This window comes from Phaseolus vulgaris, chromosome 4 (assembly GCF_000499845.2).
Source record: "Phaseolus vulgaris cultivar G19833 chromosome 4, P. vulgaris v2.0, whole genome shotgun sequence".
NCBI classification, from domain to species: domain Eukaryota; kingdom Viridiplantae; phylum Streptophyta; class Magnoliopsida; order Fabales; family Fabaceae; genus Phaseolus; species Phaseolus vulgaris.
This window is the reverse complement of record NC_023756.2, coordinates 31635539-31659136: the sequence shown is the minus strand read 5'-3', so window position 1 is coordinate 31659136 and position 23598 is coordinate 31635539. Positions and strand designations below refer to the sequence as shown.

Sequence of the window (23598 nt, the reverse complement as noted above, 5' to 3'; positions counted from 1 at the left end):
CAAAAACGAAATCCAATGTAATGCGGTACCGATATCGCACTACAAATGGTGTTGATCGTAGACTTCACCGGAATCGGAATGAGAATCGCTACCACTCCAAATCGCACTGAGAAAATGGGGCTGAAAACGAATTCCAATGTAATGCGGTACCGATATCGCACTACAAATCGTGCTGATCGTAGACTTCACCGAAATCGGAATGAGAATCGCTACCACTCCAAATCGCACTGAGAAAATGGGGCTGATTTTGCCTTTCTAAAACCTAATTTTTTACTACAGAACCCTAAATTTTAAAATTTTGCCACCTCAACAATACTGCCCCACATAATACTTTATTATATTTTAATCCACATCAGCGGGCGTAATCTGGGGCAACACTTAATTGGGTGTCAAAATATCGGTTCCAAAAAAAAATATGCCACTCATTGCATTTTTACTGGTTCAAGTCATATAAGAAATTAAGATTGAAGCAGTCATGAGTTGTTTCGCAATAAACAAGGCAAAGTCCGCTTTTTTAATTTTGTAAGCAGAGACTGAAGTTGTCTTCTGCTCTTACTGTCATACTTTGTTTGGTGAGTTATGGATGCAAGAAATGTAATATATATATCGTTAATATTGACAGAGTTAAACTCATACTACCAATCTATTTCCAATATTGAGTGTGTTTGATCCATTACCTTTCCTTTGTGAGGATGACGAATTCAGTTGGTTTGAAATTCATGATTTTGATGGTGTGTTTGGTGACGCAGGTTGTTTATGGTGAAGAGGAAGTAAGATGCATAGAAAGAGAGAGGGAAGCACTTCTCCGATTCAAGGCTTCCATTGTTGATCGCTATGCCATGCTCTCTTCTTGGACCACTCCCGATTGTTGCCAATGGGAGGGAATTCGCTGCAGCAACCTCACCAACCATATTCTAATGCTCGATCTACACGGAGAGTTTCATTATGAAATTACTTTCAATTTTTACATTGAATTTATGTCAAAACGTTTTATCAGCGGAGAGATCCACAAGTCGTTGATGGAGTTGCGGCAATTAGAATATTTGAACCTCAGTTCCAATTATTTTCGAGACATCAATATTCCAGAGTTTCTTGGCTCTCTTAGCAACTTGAGATACTTGATCTTTCATCATGTGGTTTTGACGGAAAAATTCTAACCCAGTTTGGGTCTCTTTCTCACTTGAAATATTTAAATCTTGCTGATAATTTTTTGGGGGGTTCAATCCCTCACCAACTTGGAAATCTCTTCCAGTTGCAGCATCTTGATCTCAGCGGCAATGATTTGGAAGGAAATATACCAATTCAACTCGGAAATCTCACCCAGTTGCAGCATCTTGCTCTCAACGGCAATGATTTGGAAGGGAATATACCAAGTCAGCTTGGAAACCTTTCAAACTTACAGGAGCTTTATATTGGAAATGGTGGCAGTCTGAAAATTGATGATGGAGGTCAGTGGTTATCTAATCTTATTTCTTTAACCCATCTTTACTTGTCATCCATATCAAATCTTTATCGCTCTCATACTTGGCTGCAAATGATTGCTAAGCTACCAAAATTAAGGGAACTAAGTTTACGAAATTGTAGCCTTTCTGATCATTTTTTACTTTCATCGAGACCATCTGAATTCAATTTTTCTACTTCCCTCTCAGTCCTTGATCTTTCGGAAAACACCTTCATGTCACCAATGATATTCCAGTGGGTCTCAAACTTCACTCCCAATCTTGTTGAGCTTCAACTTTATAGTAACCTCTTGGAGGGTTCCATATCCAATCACTTTGGTTTGGTAATAATGAATTCACTCCAACACCTTTACCTCGACCATAATTTATTCAAGGGTGGGGATTTGAAATCCTTCATGAATATATGTACATTGCAGTCTTTAGACATGGGTGGAAACAGTTTCAACCAAGATCTTCCATCAATTCTTCATAATTTATCTACTGCTTGTGCTAGATATTCACTACAAGAATTGGATCTGAGATTTAGCCAAATCAATGGTTCTTTATCGGATTTCTCCATATTCACATCTTTGAAAATATTACATCTTGCTGGTAATCATTTAACTGGGAAGATTCCTGAAGGCTGCATATTACCATCTCGATTGGAGTCATTGTCAATCGAATTCAACTTTTTAGAAGGTAGAATTCCAAAATTATTTGGAAATACATGCACTTTACGCTCATTGGACATGTCTGATAATATGTTGAGTGGAGAGTTTTCAATGATAATTCAACACTTATCTGGATGTGCTAAAAACTTGCTACAACATTTGAAATTGGGAGGGAATAATATCAATGGTACGTTCCCTAATCTTTCAAGATTTTCAACTCTTAAAATATTGGATCTTTCAGAAAATCAATTAAGTGGAAAGATACCAGAAGGGAGTAAATTGCCATCTCAATTGGAGTCTCTCTCAATTGGATCAAACACTTTAGAAGGTGGAATTCCAAAATCATTTGGCAACTTATGCTCTTTGCGGTTGTTGGACATCTCTAACAATAGCTTGAGTGAAGAATTTCCATTGATAGCCCATCACTTATTTGGGTGTGCTAGAAATTCATTGGAAATCTTATATCTAAGCATGAATAAAATTAATGGTACATTACCTGACCTCTCAATTTTCTCATCTTTACAAAGTTTAAATCTTAATGGAAACAAGTTAAATGGAGAGTTTCCTAATAATATTCAATTTCCACATCAATTGGAAGCACTATATATGCAATCAAACTCATTAAAAGGTGTGCTAACTGATTACCACTTTGCCAATATGTCAAAGTTACTATCATTAGACTTATCTGACAACTCTTTATTAGCTTTGACATTTACTCAAAATTGGGTCCCACCTTTTCAATTACGGGGAGTAATATTGCGATCATGCATTCTTGGTCCAACATTCCCCAACTGGTTGCAAACACAAAATGAGTTTAAGGATTTGGACATTTCAAATGCTAAAATATTAGATAAGGTTCCAAAGTGGTTTTGGACTAAATTAGCATTGCAAAAATGGGTTTCGATGAATATTTCATGCAATGGTCTATATGGTATAATTCCGTATTTTCCAACAAAGAATCCTTATTCTTCCCTAATTCTTGGATCAAATCAATTTGAAGGCCCTATTCCCCCATTTTTGAGAAGTTCTACATTGCTTGATTTATCCAAGAATAAGTTTTCAGGTTCTCTTTCATTTCTGTGTGTGGGTAATTCAGTTGAAATATTATATCAGTTAGACCTTTCAAATAATAAATTGTCTGGAAAAATTCCAGATTGTTGGAGCCATTTCAAGTCTTTAGCTTATTTGGATTTGAGTCAGAATCAGTTGTCAGGAAAGATTCCTAGTTCAATGGGATTCCTCATTGAACTTCAAGCATTGCTTTTGAGAAATAATAACTTAACAGATGACATCCCTTTCTCCTTAATGAGTTGCACAAAGTTGGTGATGATAGATATTGCAGAAAACAATTTATCAGGATCTATCCCTATTTGGGTTGGGAGCAAATTAGGAAACTTGCAGTATCTAAGTTTAAGAATGAATCATCTCCATGGAAGCTTACCATTGCAAATTTGTTACCTAAGAAACATTCAACTATTGGATCTCTCGCTAAACAATTTGTCTGGTCGAATTCCTAAATGCATAAAAAAATTTACTTCAATGGCTGAGAAGACATCTTCAAGAGAAGGTCATTGGTATAGAGTTGAGACCATACATTTCTATGGTTATCAATGGTATAATTTGAATGCATTCTTGATGTGGAAAGGTTCACAACAAATCTTTAAGAATAATGGATTACTACTTTTAAAAAGTATTGACCTCTCAAGCAATTACTTTTCAGAAGAAATTCCAGAAGAATTTGAGATTTTATTTGAATTAGTTTCATTGAATTTATCCAGAAACAATTTGATAGGAAAAATTCCTTCAAATATTGGAAAGCTTACATCACTTGAATTTTTGGATATTTCAAGAAACCAACTAGTTGGTTCAATTCCAGCAAGTCTTACTCAAATTGATCGACTCAGTGTACTAGATTTATCACATAACCATCTAGTTGGTAAAATTCCCGAAGGCACACAATTACAGAGTTTCAGTGCTTCGAGCTATGAAGATAATCTCAATCTTTGTGGACCACCACTTGATAAATTGTGTATTTATGAAGTACCATCAAAAGAGCCACGAGATGAAATTCACGAGGATGATTATTCCTTTTTCAATCGTGAATTTTATATCAGTATGTCTTTAGGATTCATTATAAGTTTTTGGATAGTATTTGGCTTAATATTATTCAGAAGTTCTGGTTCATGAACGATTTATCAGACAAATGTCTGTATTAAAAAGTAACATGTTTATTGAAGACAGCAAAAGGTTGAGAGGTAATATTATTGTAGCCATTCATTAAATAGTTGTTTTTGCTTTTGGCTTGTTTTTGATCTCCATACAAATTAATTTTATGTACGTTATATAATATTTTCACACATCCTAATTTATTACTCCTATCCTTATATTTTTTCATTGATTAAAATAGTAACTTCTTTACTTAGTTTAAGACCTGAAATAACGATTACAATTCCTGTTTTTCCTTTTTAAAAACCAAATAAACAAAAAATACTTTTATAAATAATTTTAAAAGTGTTTAAAAGGTTTAGATTTATAAAAATGTTTTTTTAGATGCAAAACAAAAACAAATGATATCTCTGATTTATTTTGGTTTACTATTTGTAATCTTCTATTGCTAGTTTTTTCCTTTGCATTCCATTCTTTTACTCTCTAAATAATATATTTTTGACAATTAAGTTTTTAAAAACTAATAAACTAAAATACAATGAAATAAACTCCATATCTTTTTTCTTCACTGTTTTCTTTTGCTCCCGTTAAGTTTCTCTAATTTTTATTCTCTCTAGTTAACTTAAACTCTCTAATTTGTATGTTTTGAAATGGGAAAATTATCCAGATAAATTATATTTATTTAAAATCAGAACCACAGTAATTTTCACTCTTCTAACTATTTTTCCAATCATGATTTTTTTAGAAGCGATTGGATTTCTTTTAGTGGATGTTGAGATGGGGATCGATTTATGTGAAATCCTATTGTTAAGAATTTTAGCTTTTCCGTATATCAATTCTTTTCCGTTGATTTTTTATGTGATCCCTTATATAGTTTATGCCGTTATGCTGATTTATATTTTGTGTAGTATGTTATAATTGGATTGGAGAGATAATCACAAGTCAATTGCATGTAGACGTTAGTCTCTTAATTATTAAAAGCAAACGTGTTCCTTAAAGTTGTAAGATTGGTTAAATTCGAGAGATGACATGAATATATATATTTCATTATAAATTATGTCATTAAAATTCTAGTTCTTTGAACTCTCTTTTAATTTAGAGAATAATTATAACTCTTTTGTATTGTCAGATTACATATATGGGAAGATAGAAAAGATCAAACTGAGTCCATCAGAATATTGATTCGAGTAAGTAATTTATTCTTCACCAAGGATCATATCTCTTTCCTTCTGCTCTTAGACACGTTATAAATGAGAGATGTTATTTTGTGTAGGGCTTGATACTTGGAGCGTACTGGTAAATTAGTTGGGTTTATGATAGTATATATAAAAAAGAAGTTGCAAAGTAGGCACACTAGTTTCAAGTAAGGGGTCTTAATATTAACATCTAATCATTGAAATAATTGTGTTATTGTTGGATTAATAAACATGTTGAGTGTTCATATACATCTTTGTACCTATGCATGGTAATGATTGCAAAGTATATATGGGATTAATATTTAGTATGAAGATTATTATCAATAAATTGATTGGTTTTAAGGCTTTGAGTAAAATATGAGTGTCAATATCCTACTTGAATTCATAATTGTTTGTGAAATGTTTCTTTTGGCTGTGATAATACTCTAGCAATGCTTTGTCGTTTAAGTGATGCTTGAGTAATGTGTAATGATGACATGTATTGCTTACCATTGCTCAATCATTAGAAAGGTAGCTCAAGTGAGAGCTTAGAACTTGATCAAGAGAGAGGTGAAGACAACTCTCTCTTGTAGAGCAACCATGGTCATGCAAATTCGTCAAGCGACACAGAGGACACTTAAGCGATCATGAGCATGCACATGACTTATGGAACATACCAAACCATGCAACAATGTGTCACTCCTCAAGTAGTAGTCTAGTCGCCCAACTGAGGTGAAATGTTTTAATTAATGGTTCTGGAACATGAAATCGAGTGGCATCAGTTAAGTGAGAGAGCAAAGCTTTAGCGATAAGCGCTTAAATGAGGAAAGGACATTCGAGAGAGAAAATAACATAAGCAATTATACTCTTTAGAAATATCTTATTCATATAGTGGGAGACTGCTAAAGTGAGGAAATCTGTCTCAGTTGTTGGAAACAATGTTGCTTGAGTGACACTTAGTTGTGAGGATGAAGATGAGTGAGATTTAATATATTGTTAATTACATATGTTAGTATATATGATTATTGTGTGATATGCATGTTGATATATGAATTTATGGGAATGATAAGATGAATTATTAAGTAAAAAAAAGGAAATGAGATATCATATGTTTCACCATAATGACTTCATAAAGTAGATTAAGATATTACGTAAGATGCTAAAGAAAGTTTGTACATCGAGTTGTTATAAAATAGGTTCATGAGCTATCTTGACATAGGAAGTTGATGATGAATTTTCAAAATGCCTTTGATTGGTTAGGTGTTAGTCTCTGATGAAACATATTTAATACAAGTCTTTCAGATGGTGTCAAATATGACAAATTATACTATTTCATTAAAATGTACTTAGTAATTCTTCAACCTTAGGTTAAAATTATTTAACTGTAATTTTGTGTGTGTAAGAGATGTTGATATATAGTATGGTGTGATAAATATATGTACATGTATATCAGGTTGTATGATGCTTATTTTTAAATTAGATGATGTTGCAAGTGGTAGCAAAGCTGCATAATGATGATATTATGTTTTAATTTAATAAAACTTATTGTACATATTCTTTTGGAAACTTTAAGTTTCGAGTGTTGTGTAAACATACTATATATACGTACTAGTAAATCCATGTTATGTTATATTATATTATATATTGAGTAGTATGAGTATTACACTCTATGTTACATATACATACAGAAATACTCCTTTTCATAACAAATGACTAAGTTGCTTTTATAACTCATTATGTAAATAACTTAATTCAATAAAATTAAAAAGTGTAAATGTAGTACGCTAATCGATTAAGATCCATTAACAGAAAAAGAGCTTTTTGTGTCACTGATATGTTGGTTGCAAAAAAAAGTGAGTATAAAATTGTCCGATAAATTTTTTAAAATAAGTTTAACCTTTTTACATCAGGTGTCCTAGGTCTGTTATAGAAAATTCATTTTTACTTTGAGCACCCAACATAAAAAGTGTTTTAACTTCATCTTTGTTGTTGCAGCTATGCATAATGAAGCTCTATTAGTCTTGTGATCTCTCTCTTCTTTGCCAAGGAATTGTGTTGGTGGTTCTCTTATGCTTTAGTAGCACTTACCTTCCATCTCTATGCCTCATTTTCTTACTGGACATTTGTGTCTAGTCACATTGGAGCATCTCTTATTACAATTCTTTTTACAAATGTCCAACATACTTGATTGTGAGGTTGGTATTCTATATCTTCATTTTGTTATTCAAATTAATCTTTGGTTAATTTGAAGATTTTAATCACAAAGAATGGGTGAACCTCTCTGTTATTGATTGATCGTTTTTATACTGAAATATTGGAAAAATATTAAAAATTGAAAGACAATGTTTTTTTATTTATTTTAAGTTTAAAATTATGTGATTTAAATTAATTTTTTGCATGTAAATAAATATTATAAGTTATTTAAAATTTTAATTTAGACTTTATTTATAGAAGTTTGAAATAGTTAAAAATATGGAGACTAATTAGTTATTTATTAATTAGAAGTGACCAATTTTTAGTCATTTCAATTTTATAAGATTTTAGAGACTATGTTATAAGAAATTTATAAAAACTATACAGTGGAGAAATTATAGGAAAAAATTATATATTTATTTGTATTGTTAAGTTATAAGATAAAAGTTTAAGAAATTGTTCAAAATTTTAATAAATCTTAATAGTAAATCTTTGATTTTTTTTTAAAATAAGGGACTAAATAGAAGAAAATGTTTCAAATTATTTAATATTATAAGGATTACATAATTATACTTTTTTTAAATAGTTTAAATTTATAGAAATTAAATTATAACAAATTTATAAATATTAAGATCTAATGAAATTATAACTAATAAATTATGTATTCATTCCTATTATAAACTATAAAATCTAAAAGTTCAAAAAATGTTTAAAAATATAATTTAGACTATAGGAGTTGACACTACAAGAAAATCATGAAATAGAAACCAATTTTTAGAGACCAAAATAATTAGTTGCAATAGTAACTAAATTAGAGACCATTTTAAAAACTAAAACAAAAATAGTTTCTAAATTAGTTTATATTATTATTAAATAGTTTCTAAATTGGTATCTAATTAACAACCAAGGTTTTAGAGACCAAATTTAGAAACTAAATAATTGGTAGTTAAAACTTGGTTGCTAATTGTATACCAATTTAGAAACTATTTAACAATAATAGAAACTAATTTAGAAATCACTTTTTTTTTAGTTTCTAAAATGGTTTCTAATTTAATTACTATTGCAACTAATTATTTTGGTCTCTAAAATTTGGTTTCTATTTCATGATTTTATTGTAGTGTAAAAAAAATTGGTTAAAATTATTTTAGTTAAACTTTAAAATATATGTATGTTTAATTGATATTTTGTGTTTTAGTAATTTTATTTATATTTGGTTTTGTATTCAGACACACATTGAGACTTGGTTCTTGTTTTAGATTTATCACAAATGATTATTAATCATTTGTAAGAACTAAGTTTTAATAGTTTGAAAATAAAAAATTATAGTTTGTTAATGCATAAAGATTGAGTTTAATCTTAAATTTGATAGAATTTTGGTTCAAACATTTAGTGTTGTTCTCTATTTTCTTGTGGTGCATTGTTTATCACCATTTTCTTTCCTATACTGTGGAAACCAATGCAAAATATTGTCAAAAATTTATTAAATTAAGCTAATAGACTTAATTTATTTTATTAAATTAATCATAGACTTAATTTATACATATTAAAAAATTATGAAAAGTATTTTTTTAACTGGTAGGGTCTCACCATCAATTATAGAAGTGAGAATCATATTATATGATTGAAAAAGCTTTGAATGCATGTAGTTATGAATCGAGGTTAGGTCACATTAGTCAAGAATATGAAAATGCAGATGACAAGTTCGTGCAACTTGATCGGCAAAATGGAAAACATATTAAGGGAACATATTATTATCCATCCGTTTTGTGAATCAAAAGCATAAAAAACTCTAAATGTCTAAATGTCTAATCATCTATTTATGTTTGGCATTAACTCTGCAACTCAGTCTCTACAAAGTCGAAGAGGTTTATCTTCTGATCCAATTCTTTTTATACTTTGATTTGATTGTCTTCTATAATTTCTTAGTTAATCTATTTCGTTGGATTGTTAAACTTTCAGTTCCGGCCCTGATCACTGCCAGCTTCTCGATGTAGCTCATCCTAGGATAGTGTCGATGCACAAAGTCAATTTCGATGCCAAGAATGAGTACGAGGTGATTCAGAACTACAATGTCCTTTAAGATGTCTTTAACAAACTCAAAATCACCAAGGTAATACTCTCCCTCTCTCCTCTTTCAATCTCGTCTCTGTTTTACTTTAATTTTGGACGATCTTCAATTCGGTTGTTGTTCATTGTGTTTGTCAGTACATCGAGATCAACAAACTCGTGAAAGGAAGGCCACTGAATAACCTCGAATTCATGCAATGGATGAAAAGATACTGTCATTCTATACATTCCGGACAGAACAAGTAATCCAATCTTAATTTGATTCTCATGGTATTATCGTTGCAAATTCCTATCTAAATTCGCTGAAATTAGCTTTCAGGATTAAATGGTTGCTTTGGATTGATAATAAGGACTTAGGATTGAAATTCAAACTGATCAGGAGGAGAATCTTGTGAACTTTGGATTCTTTAGTGCAATGTTTTTGGTATTGCTCATATAAATTATTTGAATTAAAAATACTGAATGCTAAATTTTTATAGTTAATTCTTTGGAGAGGAGAGAGGTTTGCAGAGGAGGAAGAGAAACGAGTAAGAAATCTGCAAACACCCAAGCCTCTACTAACGGTTCTACTTCGCAAAGACCTCAGTTTTCCCATAATAATAATAATAATTAAGAAGAGGACAAAGTTTTTATTGGAGTTATTTTAATGTTGAAGGTTTATCAAGTGGGTTCCGGAGGCGTTTCCTCCCGGTGGCATTCAGAGCAGTGTGTGCGCAGAGGAGTTATTTATGAGCAGTGTGTGCGTGCCTTTTGGCATTCAGAGCGCTATAAGGATAATCTGCGCTACCTCAAAGTGTGGCTTGAATATGTGGGTATTCTTATGACACTCTTGTGTGTATTAATGTGGTGATTACTGGAATTATTTGTGACAATTTAAGAAATGTTGTAGGCAGATAATTGCTTTGATGCGGACGTTATTTATGCTTTCCTGGATGCAAATGGAATTGGAAAAACTCATTCCAATTTCTACATTTTTTATGCTTTGCATTTGGAGTCTAAGAACAAGTTTAAAGCTGCCAACCAGATATTCGAGTTTGGCATATCCAAGTAAGGACCCTAATCTCTTGGAGCCGGGGAATGAAGCCTTTTCTCGTTTGATAATAGTGTTATAGCATATTTGGATAACAATTTAAAAGTACTTCCCAATGCGTAATAAGGGACGGGAAATGCACCAACATTTCCAAATTTGTTTGAAATGAAATTACATGGACAAGCACTTGGAGTTATGCAACTGTTTTTTAGTCCCCTTCCAAAAATACTTTTTAGACCAAAAGATACAAAGGGTGTTTAACAACCAGAAGGGACTTTGTGGTTCACGGTGGTTTTTTCTTTGATGCCGTATTTTCCTATCAACATTTTGAGTTGCAAACCTGCAAATGCTATACCTCATTTGATTGCTCCATTTTGCAGGAATGCTCAACTAGATGATAAATTGAAGGTTTCTTTTAGAAATTTTCTTGCACACTCACTGGCAGGGCCAACAAAAACTAAAGATGTATGTGGTGTTCCAATTGAGTGCTTCTTTGAAACTGTTATAGTTGTAAAATGGTCGTTTGATCTATCTACTATATTCTTCTGTTGTCCAGGATTCAGTAGAAAAACTGGCACCCTCGCATAACTTTTGGAACTGTTCTTGGAAATTGAGAAAATCGTGAGTCCTTTACTTGGTGCACAATCATTTGTCTCAAAATCATGAGTTTGAATTCTGAACTCCTTTCCCCGTGGTTGCATGTTCTGCCCTGTCCACCTTGACCACGACTTGTGATCTTTCTGCCAAGAATGATAGGTAATATGATTGTTTCTTTGGCATTATTTGGTTGGAGTTTGCCATGTGATGGTTATTTTTCGAACTGCACACTACAGTTTTTTCTTGTAGAGAAATATCTGAAATTTTAACTCAAAACTCTCACAAGGCATTTCTAATGTGAAGGGTTTCTCAGCTTTCTATGAGTTTTTCTTTAGAATTCTTGATGAATGTCCATCATATTGTTCTCTCTTCATGTAGGACTCGAGCAGATCCCTTTTTCATTTATTAAGATTCAACTGCAACGGATTCTTGAAGAAAAGCTGATGTAAGGCAGGTAGGTTGTTGTTTCTAGCTCTTGGGGCAGAGGAGAGTTTCACATGCCAGTGCTGGAAAGGGTAGCTTTCACACCCTGTAACTGGTGCGGATCAGTAGAGTCAGTTTAAATAGGTTGATATAGGCTTGCCTATTGGCAGTTTTGTGTTGTGGCATGGTGGGGATGTGTTGTTTTGTATTCCTATAGGAGGTGACACATAGTCAACCAAAACACAAGAAGCATGTAGCTGTAGCACATTGGGAATGGGCATATTTGTGAGTCTGTCACTCGTGCAAAGCTAGGAGTCCACACTTGTAGGACGGAGGAAAATTGGAACTCTTCTGTTTTGAGATAAGGTGTGTCCGGAAAGAGCAAACTAGGAGTTATAACAAATATCTATAGCTACGGTCCAAAGCAAAGAGGAGGAGCAAAATAGGATTAAAGAGGTTCCAAGTGGAATTTGGGTGGTGGCTGCTGGTTTTCTGGCTGCTGCAGGTCTACGAAGATCTGATTTTATAGAAGGGAAGCAGGAAGGCACGGTCTAACCGTAATAGGGAAAAAGTGTCTCAGAAGGTGTGGGGTGGTTTTGTGAAAGGAACCTCGAGCATACAGAAGGAACTGCAATTTGGTCTGTTGTAATTTGCTATAAGGCCTGGATCATATACCAAAAGGGCTGATAAAAGGCGTGAGGTAAGTCTTTAGGATCAGCAGGGTGGTTCCTGGTTTGATGCAACACAGGGGTGTTGGTTTTCTGTTCTTCTGAGAAAATCTTCCCAGCTTACAATTGCTTATATCTAGTAATAGGGAAGCAAGTTTAAGTTTCTCTACATACTTGTGTATCTAGTGAGTAAAAAGGAAAAACAAGGTTTTTTTTATAAGGGTTGGGATAGCCCTGAAGTATCCCATTAATTTAATTTATTATTTACTGATAAAAAAAAAATCAGACCAATCGCACTCTTGGAGCTCGAGCTGACAGAAATAAGGAAAACAATGCAATTCCTGACAAATGGAAATCTTTCAAGGTACTAAAGTTTCAACCTTTTGCCTGCATTTCATGGTTGATCATAATAATCTTACAAAACTGTACTTAATTTTGGGTGTGTGTTTCTACGTTCATTTAATGCCCAAGTTCTTGAATGATTTCAGATTCCATAGCGATTTTGGGCAAGAGCTGGAAGGGCTGCTCCAGGTACCTATATCCCAATGTTTGTTGATGAAGAATGTCAAGAGTAAGTGGAATTTGCACAAATTCAGTTTGGCAGTCAAATTTACGTTGATATGTTTCTTAATTGGCAACCTCCATCATTTAACTTTCATAAGATTTTAGGAAGACAACAAATGTGCGTATTCCTTTTTTATTAATTATAGATTCACCACCAAGCTTCTTTTGGACTGAAGTTTCTGCAGAGAATAATTGACTAAATCTGATTTCTAAATTTTGAAACAATTTAATGAAATGATTTTGTTGATTTGGATACTAGTTTTTTAGGCAAGCTTCTTTTGCGGAGGTCTCATGCGACACAATATTTTGGGGCTTTGATACTTTATTTCATAAGTCACTCATTTTATTGTTGAATATTGCTCCCAATGATAATTTTTTAAGTGCATGGTGAAAATTGTATTAAATATTAAATAAGGTTTGCAAATGACTTACTACAAAGGAAAAATGGTAATGGCTATTTTCTGTGAAACTTAAAAAAAGTAAATTAATTAATCAGATTCAGTGTTAGTTGTTTTGTTTGTCCTGTTATGATATCATTTTTTTCTTGCAGTTTTTAAGCATATTTTTTATTTTGTTTCCAAATTTGGTCTGTTATTCAAATCTTTATGCATTTTATTGTTTCATGATTGATTATAATGTCTTTTATAATTATAATTTTGTCTTTTATTTTATAATTATAAATATTCAAAATCAATAACTTAAAATTATTTATTTTAGGCATAAGATAGTTAAAGTGGTGCTCCATCACCTAATAAAATAATAGGATCAAGTGCTGGAAGAAAAACTGAATAGGAATGAACCATGTGTGTTTTAATTTTAAATTATGTACCAAATTTTTAACAATTATATGTGTTTTAATTTTAAGTTATGTATCAACTTTTGAATAATTATTTGTGTTTTAATTTTTAATTATGTATCAACTTTTGAACAATATTATATATGTTTTAATTTTCAATGCAATGAATGGATGCTTATAACTTTATACATTATTTCATTTTATTAGTCTTTTATTTTTTTATTATGAAAATATATTATGTTTAGTTTAATTGTGCAAAGTAGATTATAAAAAATATTATAAAAAAGTGGTGGTTAATTTTTATTTAGAATTAAAATTAAGTTAGTTGAAACCGAATATTATTTTTACAATTTTATTATAATATTGACAGTTAAAAACGCCACATTATACTCTATGTAATGACACTGAAATCTTTTTCAATGAATTAAATTGCGACAGTTATAACTGACACTACTTACATATAAAAATCGTCACTTTAAACATAGTGTTAAAGTGGCGGGTGTTGTGGCGTGTTGCATAAAACCACCACATTAAACTTTGTGGCGGCCAGTTCTATGGCGGTTTGGAAAACCATCACATGCTAATTTATACGAAAATAATCGCTACATTATACACGATTTTTTGTAGTATGAAGAAGGAATAAAGGGTCCCCCTGTTAAGGTATTATGGTACTTGGCAATAAAACCTAGATTTAGAAGACTCTTTAGAGAAGATGTAAGAAACCTGAGATGAGATACAAATGGTAGGAAACATAACTAGTTACTTCACATCTAGCTAATTCTTCACAATGGAAGATGATAGATAAAAAATTTCTAAAATTTGGAACAAAGTCAAGGAAGAATGGAATTGAACTTGTTATAAATTGGATGAACCCTTAAGCCGTGAGCATAGTTCAATATTTTTTAGTAATTTACAATTTACTTCCTTAGTTATGCATGAAGAGAAAATATGTAACATTATGTATTATGATTTCAAGCCCACGACAATCAGGAAATTACATAGTTATATATCTTAGTCCTTTGATTGATAATTTGAAAATGTTTTGGGAAACATGAGTGAATGTGTTTGATACATATTGTCAAGATAATTTTAGATTGCATGTGATGTTATTTTTCACCATAAATGACTTTTCAGTATATGGTAACTTCAATGGTTTCAATTTGAATAGCCATTATGCATGTCCTATTTGTGAAAAATCATTAGTTATACATAATTGAAACATGGAAAAAAGACCATGTACACTACGTATAAAAAAATCCTCATTTGTTTCCACCCATACCATGATGAATGTTAGAACGATGAAGTTTCATCGACATCCCAAACTAATGAACATTGTGCTTGGAAAGACACAAAAGACTTCAAGTAAGAAGTGTTGAATTTAGCTCTTACCACCAGGCCAAAATATATATTTGATAGTTAAAGCGCAACTCGTACTACTTAAGAGCATAGCAACCCAAACACCACGATTTGCTTGTGACTTAGCCCACCTGACCTCTACCATAAGATAATTGATACCCTTCAACAATCTTCCCTAACTAATTGTCCCATAAGAGTCAAAGTATTTGATTGTGACTTGACCCACAAAGCCTATGCCACGTGTTAATTGATACTACATACAAGAATCTCCCTTTTAACATTGTTCCAATAGGAATCAAACTAGTGACTTTAACTTTGATACTAATTGTTGAAATGAGCACTTACCATTGGATAAAAAACTATAGCTAATAGTCAGAGTACAACTCTTCTACTTAAGAGCGTAACAACCCAAACACCACAAATTGATTGTGACCTGGTGATGTGAGTTGATTTTAGGATTGCACATTTTAATTGGTTGCTCTTGTTTATGATTTTGAGATTAGAAATTTAAGGTGAGAACCCTAAAAAGACCCCCACTGGACATGAACTTAACCAAGTAGTTAAGTAAGTGTGAAGGTTCACCAAGGGAAAAGAGTAAAACACAAGAATAAGGTGATTATGATGCAAGGGGTGGAATTTAAGAACAATGGAAATAAAGGATGAATGAAGGTGACCAAAAGGAAATGACATAAACAAGAACATAAGCAAATAACATAAATGGCACAAGGAAGGATGGAAAAAGAGATGAGGTAAAGGAAGCTTATGGTGACAATGGTGAAGATGAACACGCCACTTGGAGGGTGGGGACTCCAAGATAAGTGAGGAAGAGTCGCCACTTGAAATGCTCACACACTCAAGATAATACCTAAAATATTTAGGAGACAAAGCTCATTAATCCCTCAAGCACAGTTTCTTTACTATATTCAAAATCTAGGTGAAAATACATGAGGCAAGACACCCTATTTATAGGAAAGGGTGACTTGGTGGGCAAGATAGGTGAAGGGTAGAAATGGAAAGGGAGAGGGGCATCTTCAAAACCGCACCTTTAGGCATAGCTTCTAGAAGGTAGGTTAAAAATCCTAATTCTAGGTGCCTTGTCTTGAAAAAATGGGCTTGGTACAAAGATGTTTTTATCTTTTAAGAAAACCAGAAGAAAGAACAATTGATGTTCTAGTCTATGCCCAGTTCTTCTTCTGGTGAGGTCTGTCTGATATTTGGTAGGGCCTTGTCTTGATTGCTGAGATGACTGATCACAATGTGAAATGTCTCTTGAGTCCTTGGTCATCTTGGCTACTTGGATTGTATCACCTGGTTCACTTAGCTTATACCATGAGGCAATTGATGCATCCTATAATAAAAAGAACATTTGAAAGAAACCATCTATATTATTTGATCTTCCTTATTGGTATAAACTAGATGTAAGACACTGCATAATGTGATGCATGTGGAGAAAAATATTTGTGATACTATAACCGAGATATTGCTTAATGATGACTTTTTTATAGAAAGTGCACCGCGTTGTCAGAAGTAATAATGTGTCCCTAAGGACGGATACTGAACCCACAAGGAACAGTTGAATAATCAAGTAATTCACTAAATATAAAACAGAATAATAAAAGTTTGTTGAGAATTGTTATGATGACAATGATTAATAAGAAAACAAGTCAAAGAGTTTGTTGCTTCAATTGGAAAATAGGGATTGAGTTTCATCTTTCTCACTCTTTTGTATTTTGATTAGCATGACAATATTGCGTCGTTGATTGATATTGATGCCTGTACAAAAATCATTTATATTGATTCCTCGCATATAAAATTATTAAGATGCTTCCTAAATATCGATTCCTCGCATATTTATAAAATCAACTTATCCTTAAGATCATACATTGATAGTAATTAACATTTCAAATCTATTCATAACATTTAAATATGTTAAGTATTATCATTTAGGTCAGAACCTTAAAAGTACTTGTTGAAGATGAGAGCTTTGATGTATCAAATCCACATGAAGCCTGAAGTTGTGCTTCCTTCTAGGTTTGGGTTTAGATTAGGGTGTTTAGAATCTTTGTAAAATAAGTCCTTGAAAGCCTACACAAAGCTTTATTAAATATGTTTTAAACAACTAAGTGTTTTTTTTCAAGCAAAGGAAAAACAACCGATTGATTTATAGAAATAACCAGTTGTTTGTTACTTAGCTGGTTGAAAGTTCTGAAACTATTTTTAAATCAGTTGTGTAACTGCTTGACTCATTTCAACCGGTTAAATCATGGTTTCAACTAGTTAAATGTATGTTTTCATAACAGAATTTTGAAAACCTGTTTTAATTGATTTAGTGAATCAAAAATGCCTACAACGGTAACTTTTCAAAGGCTATAAATATAGCTTCTTTTTTCAAATCAAAAGACAAAAGAAATACAACAAGTATTCATTCAGATTTGAGAAAGAGTTTTGATTTGTGAAAGAGTTTTAAAAAGCAAGAGTGCTTTCAAGCTTTGTTGTGTGGTGACAAGTGTTGATCCTATGATCTCTGGTTCTGTAAATCCATGTTCTTTCTATTATGTGTAGTGTCTTGTAATTGTTCTTCTACATAGAGTTTGTTGTTGAAATCATGTAAAGGCAAAGGGTGTTTTGTCTTGAGGTGTTTTGTGTGCAAAGGGGGTGAGTAGGCTTTGTGGGATTCAAAGTCACCTCTTTGTGGTGTATGCTTGTAATCTGTGATTGATTGCTAGTGGAACTTAGTGGTTTGACTGAGAACTGGATGTAGCTCAGGGATTGAGTGAACCAGTATAATCTCTGTGTGTAAATCTATAATTCTCTCAAACTCTCAAACTGTTTGATATTTTCGCTGCTATAAACAACCGATTAAATCGTAACTTTAACCGGTTGAAATTCTGATAACTGTTTTGTTGGATTGTTTGATTGCCTTCCTTAAGCGCTTATCTGATTTTTTTTGTTAAGGATTCATTCTAAAGCAAGTATTTGCAAAAATCTTTGATAAAATAATTCACCCCCCATCTTGTTTCAACCATCAGTTCTTACAGTACTTTTCAATCAAATTTAAGATTCTAGATCATGGTAAACCAAGCATTACAAACAAAAAAATTACATCAATCATCAATCAAGATAATAATATCATGTTTAGATATCCCCTTAATACATAAGAGTTTGAACAAATTACTCTCAATCCCAAAGGGTAGAATTAGCCACACATGATGACGGTTACAATCAGGGAGAGCAAGAAAATAAGATCCAGGATGTTTCTCCTTGACGATTGCCTCCTCTAATGTTTCTCACACCTCTCATTCTCCCGATTGGGGTACAAGTCACTCAATGGTGTTTTCCTCTCAATCTTGCACACTAGGGTTATGCCTCAAGCCTCCTATTTAACCTAATTTTCTTGGACTTAAGTGTATTCTCGCTCAAGTGAGATTGAGCTCGCTTGAGCAAGTAAAACATTGAAAATGACCAATGTTGCTGGAGCAATCTCGCTCAAGCAAAAATGAGTTCACTTGAGCGAGATGCTATGATGGTGAGTTGGGCTTTTGTGAGCTGGGTGCGTGTCGGGGCCTTCCAGCTTTCCCTTTTTAGCTTATATTAATCTTCTTTTGCCCAGTCATCTCCATTCTAACCTAGAATCTTGAAATTAACATAAAGTGTGTGAATAAATTGTTCTTATTCAAATAAAAATCACAAAATATGTAAAAAGGTATAAATTCATAAATTAGGTGTTATTTTAGCAATTAATACTCATAAGTGCCCATATTTTAATATGAAATATTACTGAAATTTGGCACTTATCACTTAAAATCAAAGGAAAGACAAAAGATGAAGTGAAATTACATTAGGAATTGGTTGATAGGTATATGTTATGAGTTACACCCATAATATATTGGTAAACGCACTTACTTGTCCCTAACTTGCCAAACATTGTCCAAAAAAATGAAGTTTTTTTGTGTGTTAACATGGTGTGTAAGGCAAGCTACTCATTAAATGTTAAAGGTCTTGTATCCATGCAAGACTCATCATGACAGGATATTAAGGTATATTACCATTGCTTAATGATAGTGATTTATTTTTGCTTAATTGAACAATCTATAATTTTGTAATATCTTTTATGTTGTTAAATTTACATCAAACTTCTAAGATTTAAAGCATTGAAGCCATGAGGAAGAGGATTTTATCTACCATTACCGCTGGATGGAGGGACTTGAAGACATTTTTTTATGCGGGAGTATGTATTTGGAAATATTAAGAGGAAATTCCATGTATAAAGTAGCATATAAGCAAAATGGATTGGAGGCAGTTGCATGTCAGTCAATTGAACTTGAGTTAGCAGGTTATTTCTATTTGTTTTACTAAGTACATATATATGTAGTTATAAGTTTTCCTAATATTTGTGTTATTTGAATTACAGGAGAAAAGAATTGTTGCCCATGAATGTCTAAAGTTGAATGAAGTCCATGTTAAGACACTAAACAATCTAGTTACCTCTAGACAACATAATACCCCACAAGATGCTCCTATATGGATAAGAAAGTCTATGAGATTTTGATAATAACAAAAAACTATAATATGCATAAAGATTACTATCAAAGTTGTGTTCATGTGCATTAAAACACTAAACAATCTTACAATGTTTAACGTGTTAGAACATCCTTAATATGTTAGACGAACTTATGATGTTTAATGCATTAAACACTTAACTAGGTCTTACTAGGTCAATATTGGTGTCTCACTCAAGGGGAAAAGAGTTCTTCTCCCACCCTCCTTTCCCATACTTGAGATTGTTAACACCCCTAACTTTTCAGTTTCATCTTGCCTGAACTCACTCGAGGGTGAGAAGGACTTTTCCTAATGCCTCAACTTGCCCAGGGGCTACATCTCCTCCTCCCCCGGATGCACTGAGGGCTTTCAACTTGCCTCGATTTTCTCACGCAAAGAGGTCTTGTGATTTGTTCTTGCCTGTGCTCGCTCAGGGCGAGGAGGACTTTAATCTTTTCTCGCCTGCGCTCGCCCAAGGCGAGGAGGTCTTTCAAATCTCTTTCTTGCCTGCACTCGCTCAAGGCGAGGAGGTCTTTTAAATCTCTTTCTCGCCTGCGCTCGCTCAAGGCGAGGAGGTCTTTTAAATCTCTTTCTCGCCTGCGCTCGCTCAAGGCGAGGAGGTCTTTTAAATCTCTTTCTCGCCTGGTGGCGGTTAGAAAAGTTAACACTTGTGCCTCCGATCGCCGGGAGGCGGTGAGGACTTAAAAAACTTTATTCCTGTGCCTCCGATCGCCATATGGAGATGAGGACTTAAAACTTAAACTTGCGCCTCCGATCGCCGGGCGGTGATGAGGGTTTAAAACTTAACGTTTCGAAAATTTTGTACTGGATGCATGCGGTTTGGATTTACCATTTTGAAAGCTACATAAAGGCAATAAAATCTCTCCCCACAAACTTGGCAAACAGATAACATGCAAACTTAATAACTGGGAAACTTTGATAAACTTCGAAACCCTCTTTACTGGGTGGCCTCATTAAAACCCTCCTTAGGGAAAAAGAGTGCCCCCTTGAAAAATTGTTTAAACCGATACATCTTAAACTGTTCGAGTTAATTGCTACTTACAATGTCTTAGCTGTAGTAAAACTTGAGATGGGTGGCGTTCCAAGTGCGAGGAATCGCCCCTCCCTCCAGCGTCTCCAAGCAGTAGGCGCCGTTCCCAAGTGCTTCGGTTATTCTGAACGGTCCTGTCCACTTGGGTGACAATTTGTTTTCCATCTCGTACTGATGGGCCTTCCTCATCACCAGGTCACCATCTCTGAACTGCCTCGGCTTTATCTTGGAGTTGTACTTACGCTCCACTCTTCTCTTCACTGCCTCATCCTTCACTCGCGCTTTCTCCCTGACCTCGTCCAGCAAATCCAAGTTCATTCTCCTTTCTTCGTTCGAATCTTCCGCCACGAAGTTCTGGAATCTCAACGAGCTTTCCTGGATTTCGACTGGAATCATCGCGTCGCATCCATACACTAAGCTAACCAGGGTTTCATGGGTTCCCGATTGCTCAGTGGTATGATATGCCCACACTATGCGGGGAACTTCTTCAGCCCAAGACCCCTTGGCCTTTTCTAACCTTCTCTTCAAGCCTCTCAGCAGAACCCGATTGGCTGACTCTACTTCCCGTTCGTTTGGGGGTGCTCCACAGAAGCAAACACCTGTTGCGTTCCGATGTCCTCGCACAACTTTTTCAACAGGTGGCTCGCGAACTGAGTCCGATTGTCTGATACTAGGCGCTTGGGCACGCCAAAATGACACACAATATTTTTCCACACGAAGCTCTGAATTCTGTGTGTAGTGATCTAGGCTACTGGTTCTGCCTCAATCCATTTCGTGAAGTATTCGATCGCCACAACCAAATACTTCATTTTCCTGATCGCCAACGGGAAGGGCCCCAGGATGTCGATTCCCCACGTGTGGAACGACCAAGGGCTGTAGATTGACTTTAACTCTTCTGGGGGCGTCTTGTGCCAGTCGGCGTGCTGCTGGCATTGCTTGCAACGCTGGGCATATCTCTTGCAATCTTCCCTCATTGTGGGCCAGTAATAGCCTGCACGGACAGTCCTTGTCGCCAGAGATCGACCTCCAATGTGGCTCCCACAAATCCCCTCATGGAGATCAGCCATAATCCTCGTGCATTTCTCTCTATGTACACATACAAGAAGAGGGTGTGTAAATCCGAACCTGTACAGCTCGCCATCGATAAGGGTAAACTTGCTGGAGCTCTTCTTTATCTTTCTAGCCTCTGTTGAGTCCATTGGAAGCACGCCATCCGCCAAATAGCGATGGTATGGCGTTATCCATGTATCTGGCTCGTGGATAGCGCAGAATTGTATCGTTTTCACTTCATGCGCAGGGCGCGCTCTGACTCTCGGCGCCCTCAAAGTTTCCTGCGTTAGGGACCTATGGCTCCTCGCCGTTCTTTCCGTCGACCTGCAAACATGAAGAACCTGGTGGTCTTTCACGAATGCTCGAGGCGCTTTCAAGGTTTCTTGAATGACAGTCCTCTGTCTTCCCCCCTTGCCCGAGCTGGCGAGCTTGGCTAGCAAGTCCGCTCGGGCATTCTGCTCTCTTGGCACGTGCACTACTTCGAACAAAACAAAGGATTTCTTAAGCTCTCGCACGTATTCCAGGAAGGCTACCATCTGCGGGTCTTTGGCTTAGAACTCGCCAGTTACCTGCCCAGTGACTAACAGCGAATCACTCTTGGCCATCAGCACCCTTGCCCCCATCTCCTTTGCCAACAGAATACCAGCGATCAAAGCCTCATACTCTGCTTGATTATTGCTTGCTTTAAAAGCAAACCTCAGTGATTGCTCTATCAACACACCGTTGGGTCCCTCCAAAATAACGCCAGCCCCGCTACCCAGCTGGTTAGACGACCCATCCACCGAGAGCACCCAACGAAAATCACCTTTGGCGTTTTGGGTTGTTTTGGAAGACAGCTCGACCACGAAATCAGCGAAGATTTGCCCCTTGATTGGTCCCCGGGGCTCATACTTGATGTCGAATTCCAACAGCTCCACCGCCCACTTCACCATTCTTCCAACTACATCTTGTTTCTTGAAAACCTTCTGGATGGGCAAATCGGTCATTACCACCACAGTAAAGGTCTGGAAGTAATGACGCAGCCTCCTCGCCGAAAATACCATCGCCAGCGCCGCCTTTTCCAAAGCCTGATACCTCACTTCTGGGCCTTGCAGCACCTTGCTAACAAAATAGATGGGTTTCTAGACCTGATCTTGATCTTGGACGAGCACCGCGCTTATTACCCTCTCGGTTATGGCAAAATACAGCCTGAGGGGCGTTGCTACGTGAGGTTTGCACAGAACTGGCGGGGTCGCCAAGTATTCTTTGAGCTTTATGAAAGCTTCTTCACACTCCCTGGTCCAGACAAACCTGTTGTTCCTCTTCAAGCATTGGAAGTACGGGTGACCCTTTTCCCCACTGGCAGACACAAATCGGGACAGAGCGGCCATTCGCCCCGTGAGCTGCTGCACCTCCTTCACAGTGGCGGGGCTCCTCATCGCCAAAATGGTGGCACACTTCTCAGGGTTAGCCTCGATTCCCCTCTCCGACAGGAGAAATCCCAGAAATTTCCCTGCCTCCACGCCAAAAACACACTTCTCAGGATTTAGTTTCAGCTTGTACCTGGCTATGGTGATGAACAACTCTTCCAAATCGGCGACGTGCTTGTTTTTTTCCAGGGACGTCACGACCATGTCGTCAACGTATGCCTGTACATTCCTTCCGAGTATAGGTGCGAGCACCTTGTCCATCAGCCTTTGGTACGTGGCTCCCGCGTTCTTCAGCCCGAAGGGCATCACCTTGTAGCAGTAGCATGACCTTTCCGTCATGAAGGCAGTCTTCTCTTCATCCATGGGGTGCATTTTGATTTGATTGTACCCTGAGAAGGCATCCA

The 23598-nt window shown here is 35.1% G+C and overlaps 2 protein-coding genes and 1 pseudogene across 4 annotated transcripts; 2 read left to right on the top strand and 1 right to left on the bottom strand.

Annotated features, from left to right (window-relative positions):
- Positions 1 to 692: 692 nt before the first annotated feature.
- LOC137837533 (receptor-like protein EIX2) lies at positions 693 to 4356 on the top strand (annotated as a pseudogene).
- LOC137837534 (mitotic spindle checkpoint protein BUBR1-like) lies at positions 1309 to 13948 on the top strand. 3 transcript variants are annotated; one of them, XM_068646552.1, is made up of 14 exons: positions 1309 to 1448; positions 5406 to 5463; positions 7447 to 7646; positions 9604 to 9754; positions 9850 to 9953; positions 10191 to 10274; positions 10367 to 10519; positions 10601 to 10758; positions 11122 to 11206; positions 11298 to 11362; positions 11717 to 11792; positions 12716 to 12793; positions 12918 to 13000; positions 13711 to 13948. In XM_068646552.1, the coding sequence occupies exons 5-11, from the start codon at positions 9909 to 9911 to the stop codon at positions 11745 to 11747; spliced, it is 621 nt and encodes a 206-aa protein (XP_068502653.1). In that variant the 5' UTR covers positions 1309 to 1448; positions 5406 to 5463; positions 7447 to 7646; positions 9604 to 9754; positions 9850 to 9908; the 3' UTR covers positions 11748 to 11792; positions 12716 to 12793; positions 12918 to 13000; positions 13711 to 13948. The 3 variants fall into 3 exon arrangements, with proteins under 3 accessions (XP_068502653.1, XP_068502654.1, XP_068502652.1); XM_068646553.1 differs by lacking the exon at positions 13711 to 13948 and having other exon boundaries at positions 10191 to 10238; positions 11717 to 12793; positions 12918 to 13246; XM_068646551.1 differs by lacking the exon at positions 13711 to 13948 and having other exon boundaries at positions 11717 to 12793; positions 12918 to 13246.
- An 8388-nt stretch (positions 13949 to 22336) lies between these two features.
- LOC137838658 (uncharacterized) lies at positions 22337 to 23203 on the bottom strand. The gene is made up of 2 exons (XM_068647891.1): positions 23076 to 23203; positions 22337 to 22886 (listed from the first exon to the last, which is right to left on the bottom strand). Exons 1-2 carry the CDS (start codon positions 23201 to 23203, stop codon positions 22337 to 22339), a joined length of 678 nt encoding a protein of 225 aa, XP_068503992.1.
- Between the last annotated feature and the right edge of the window lie 395 nt (positions 23204 to 23598).

Excerpts from the sequence above, each read along its gene's own strand:
- LOC137838658 (XM_068647891.1), bottom strand. The coding sequence starts at position 23,203 with ATGAGGAGCCCCGCCACTGTGAAGGAGGTGCAGCAGCTCACGGGGCGA. Across the intron at positions 22,887-23,075 it reads TGCTTGAAGAGGAACAACAG|CAAGGTGCTGCAAGGCCCAG; the intron begins GTTTGTCTGGAC and ends CTATTTTGTTAG.
- LOC137837534 (XM_068646552.1), top strand. The coding sequence starts at position 9,909 with ATGGATGAAAAGATACTGTCATTCTATACATTCCGGACAGAACAA. Across the intron at positions 9,954-10,190 it reads ATACATTCCGGACAGAACAA|TTAATTCTTTGGAGAGGAGA; the intron begins GTAATCCAATCT and ends AAATTTTTATAG. Across the intron at positions 10,275-10,366 it reads CACCCAAGCCTCTACTAACG|GTTTATCAAGTGGGTTCCGG; the intron begins GTTCTACTTCGC and ends TTAATGTTGAAG.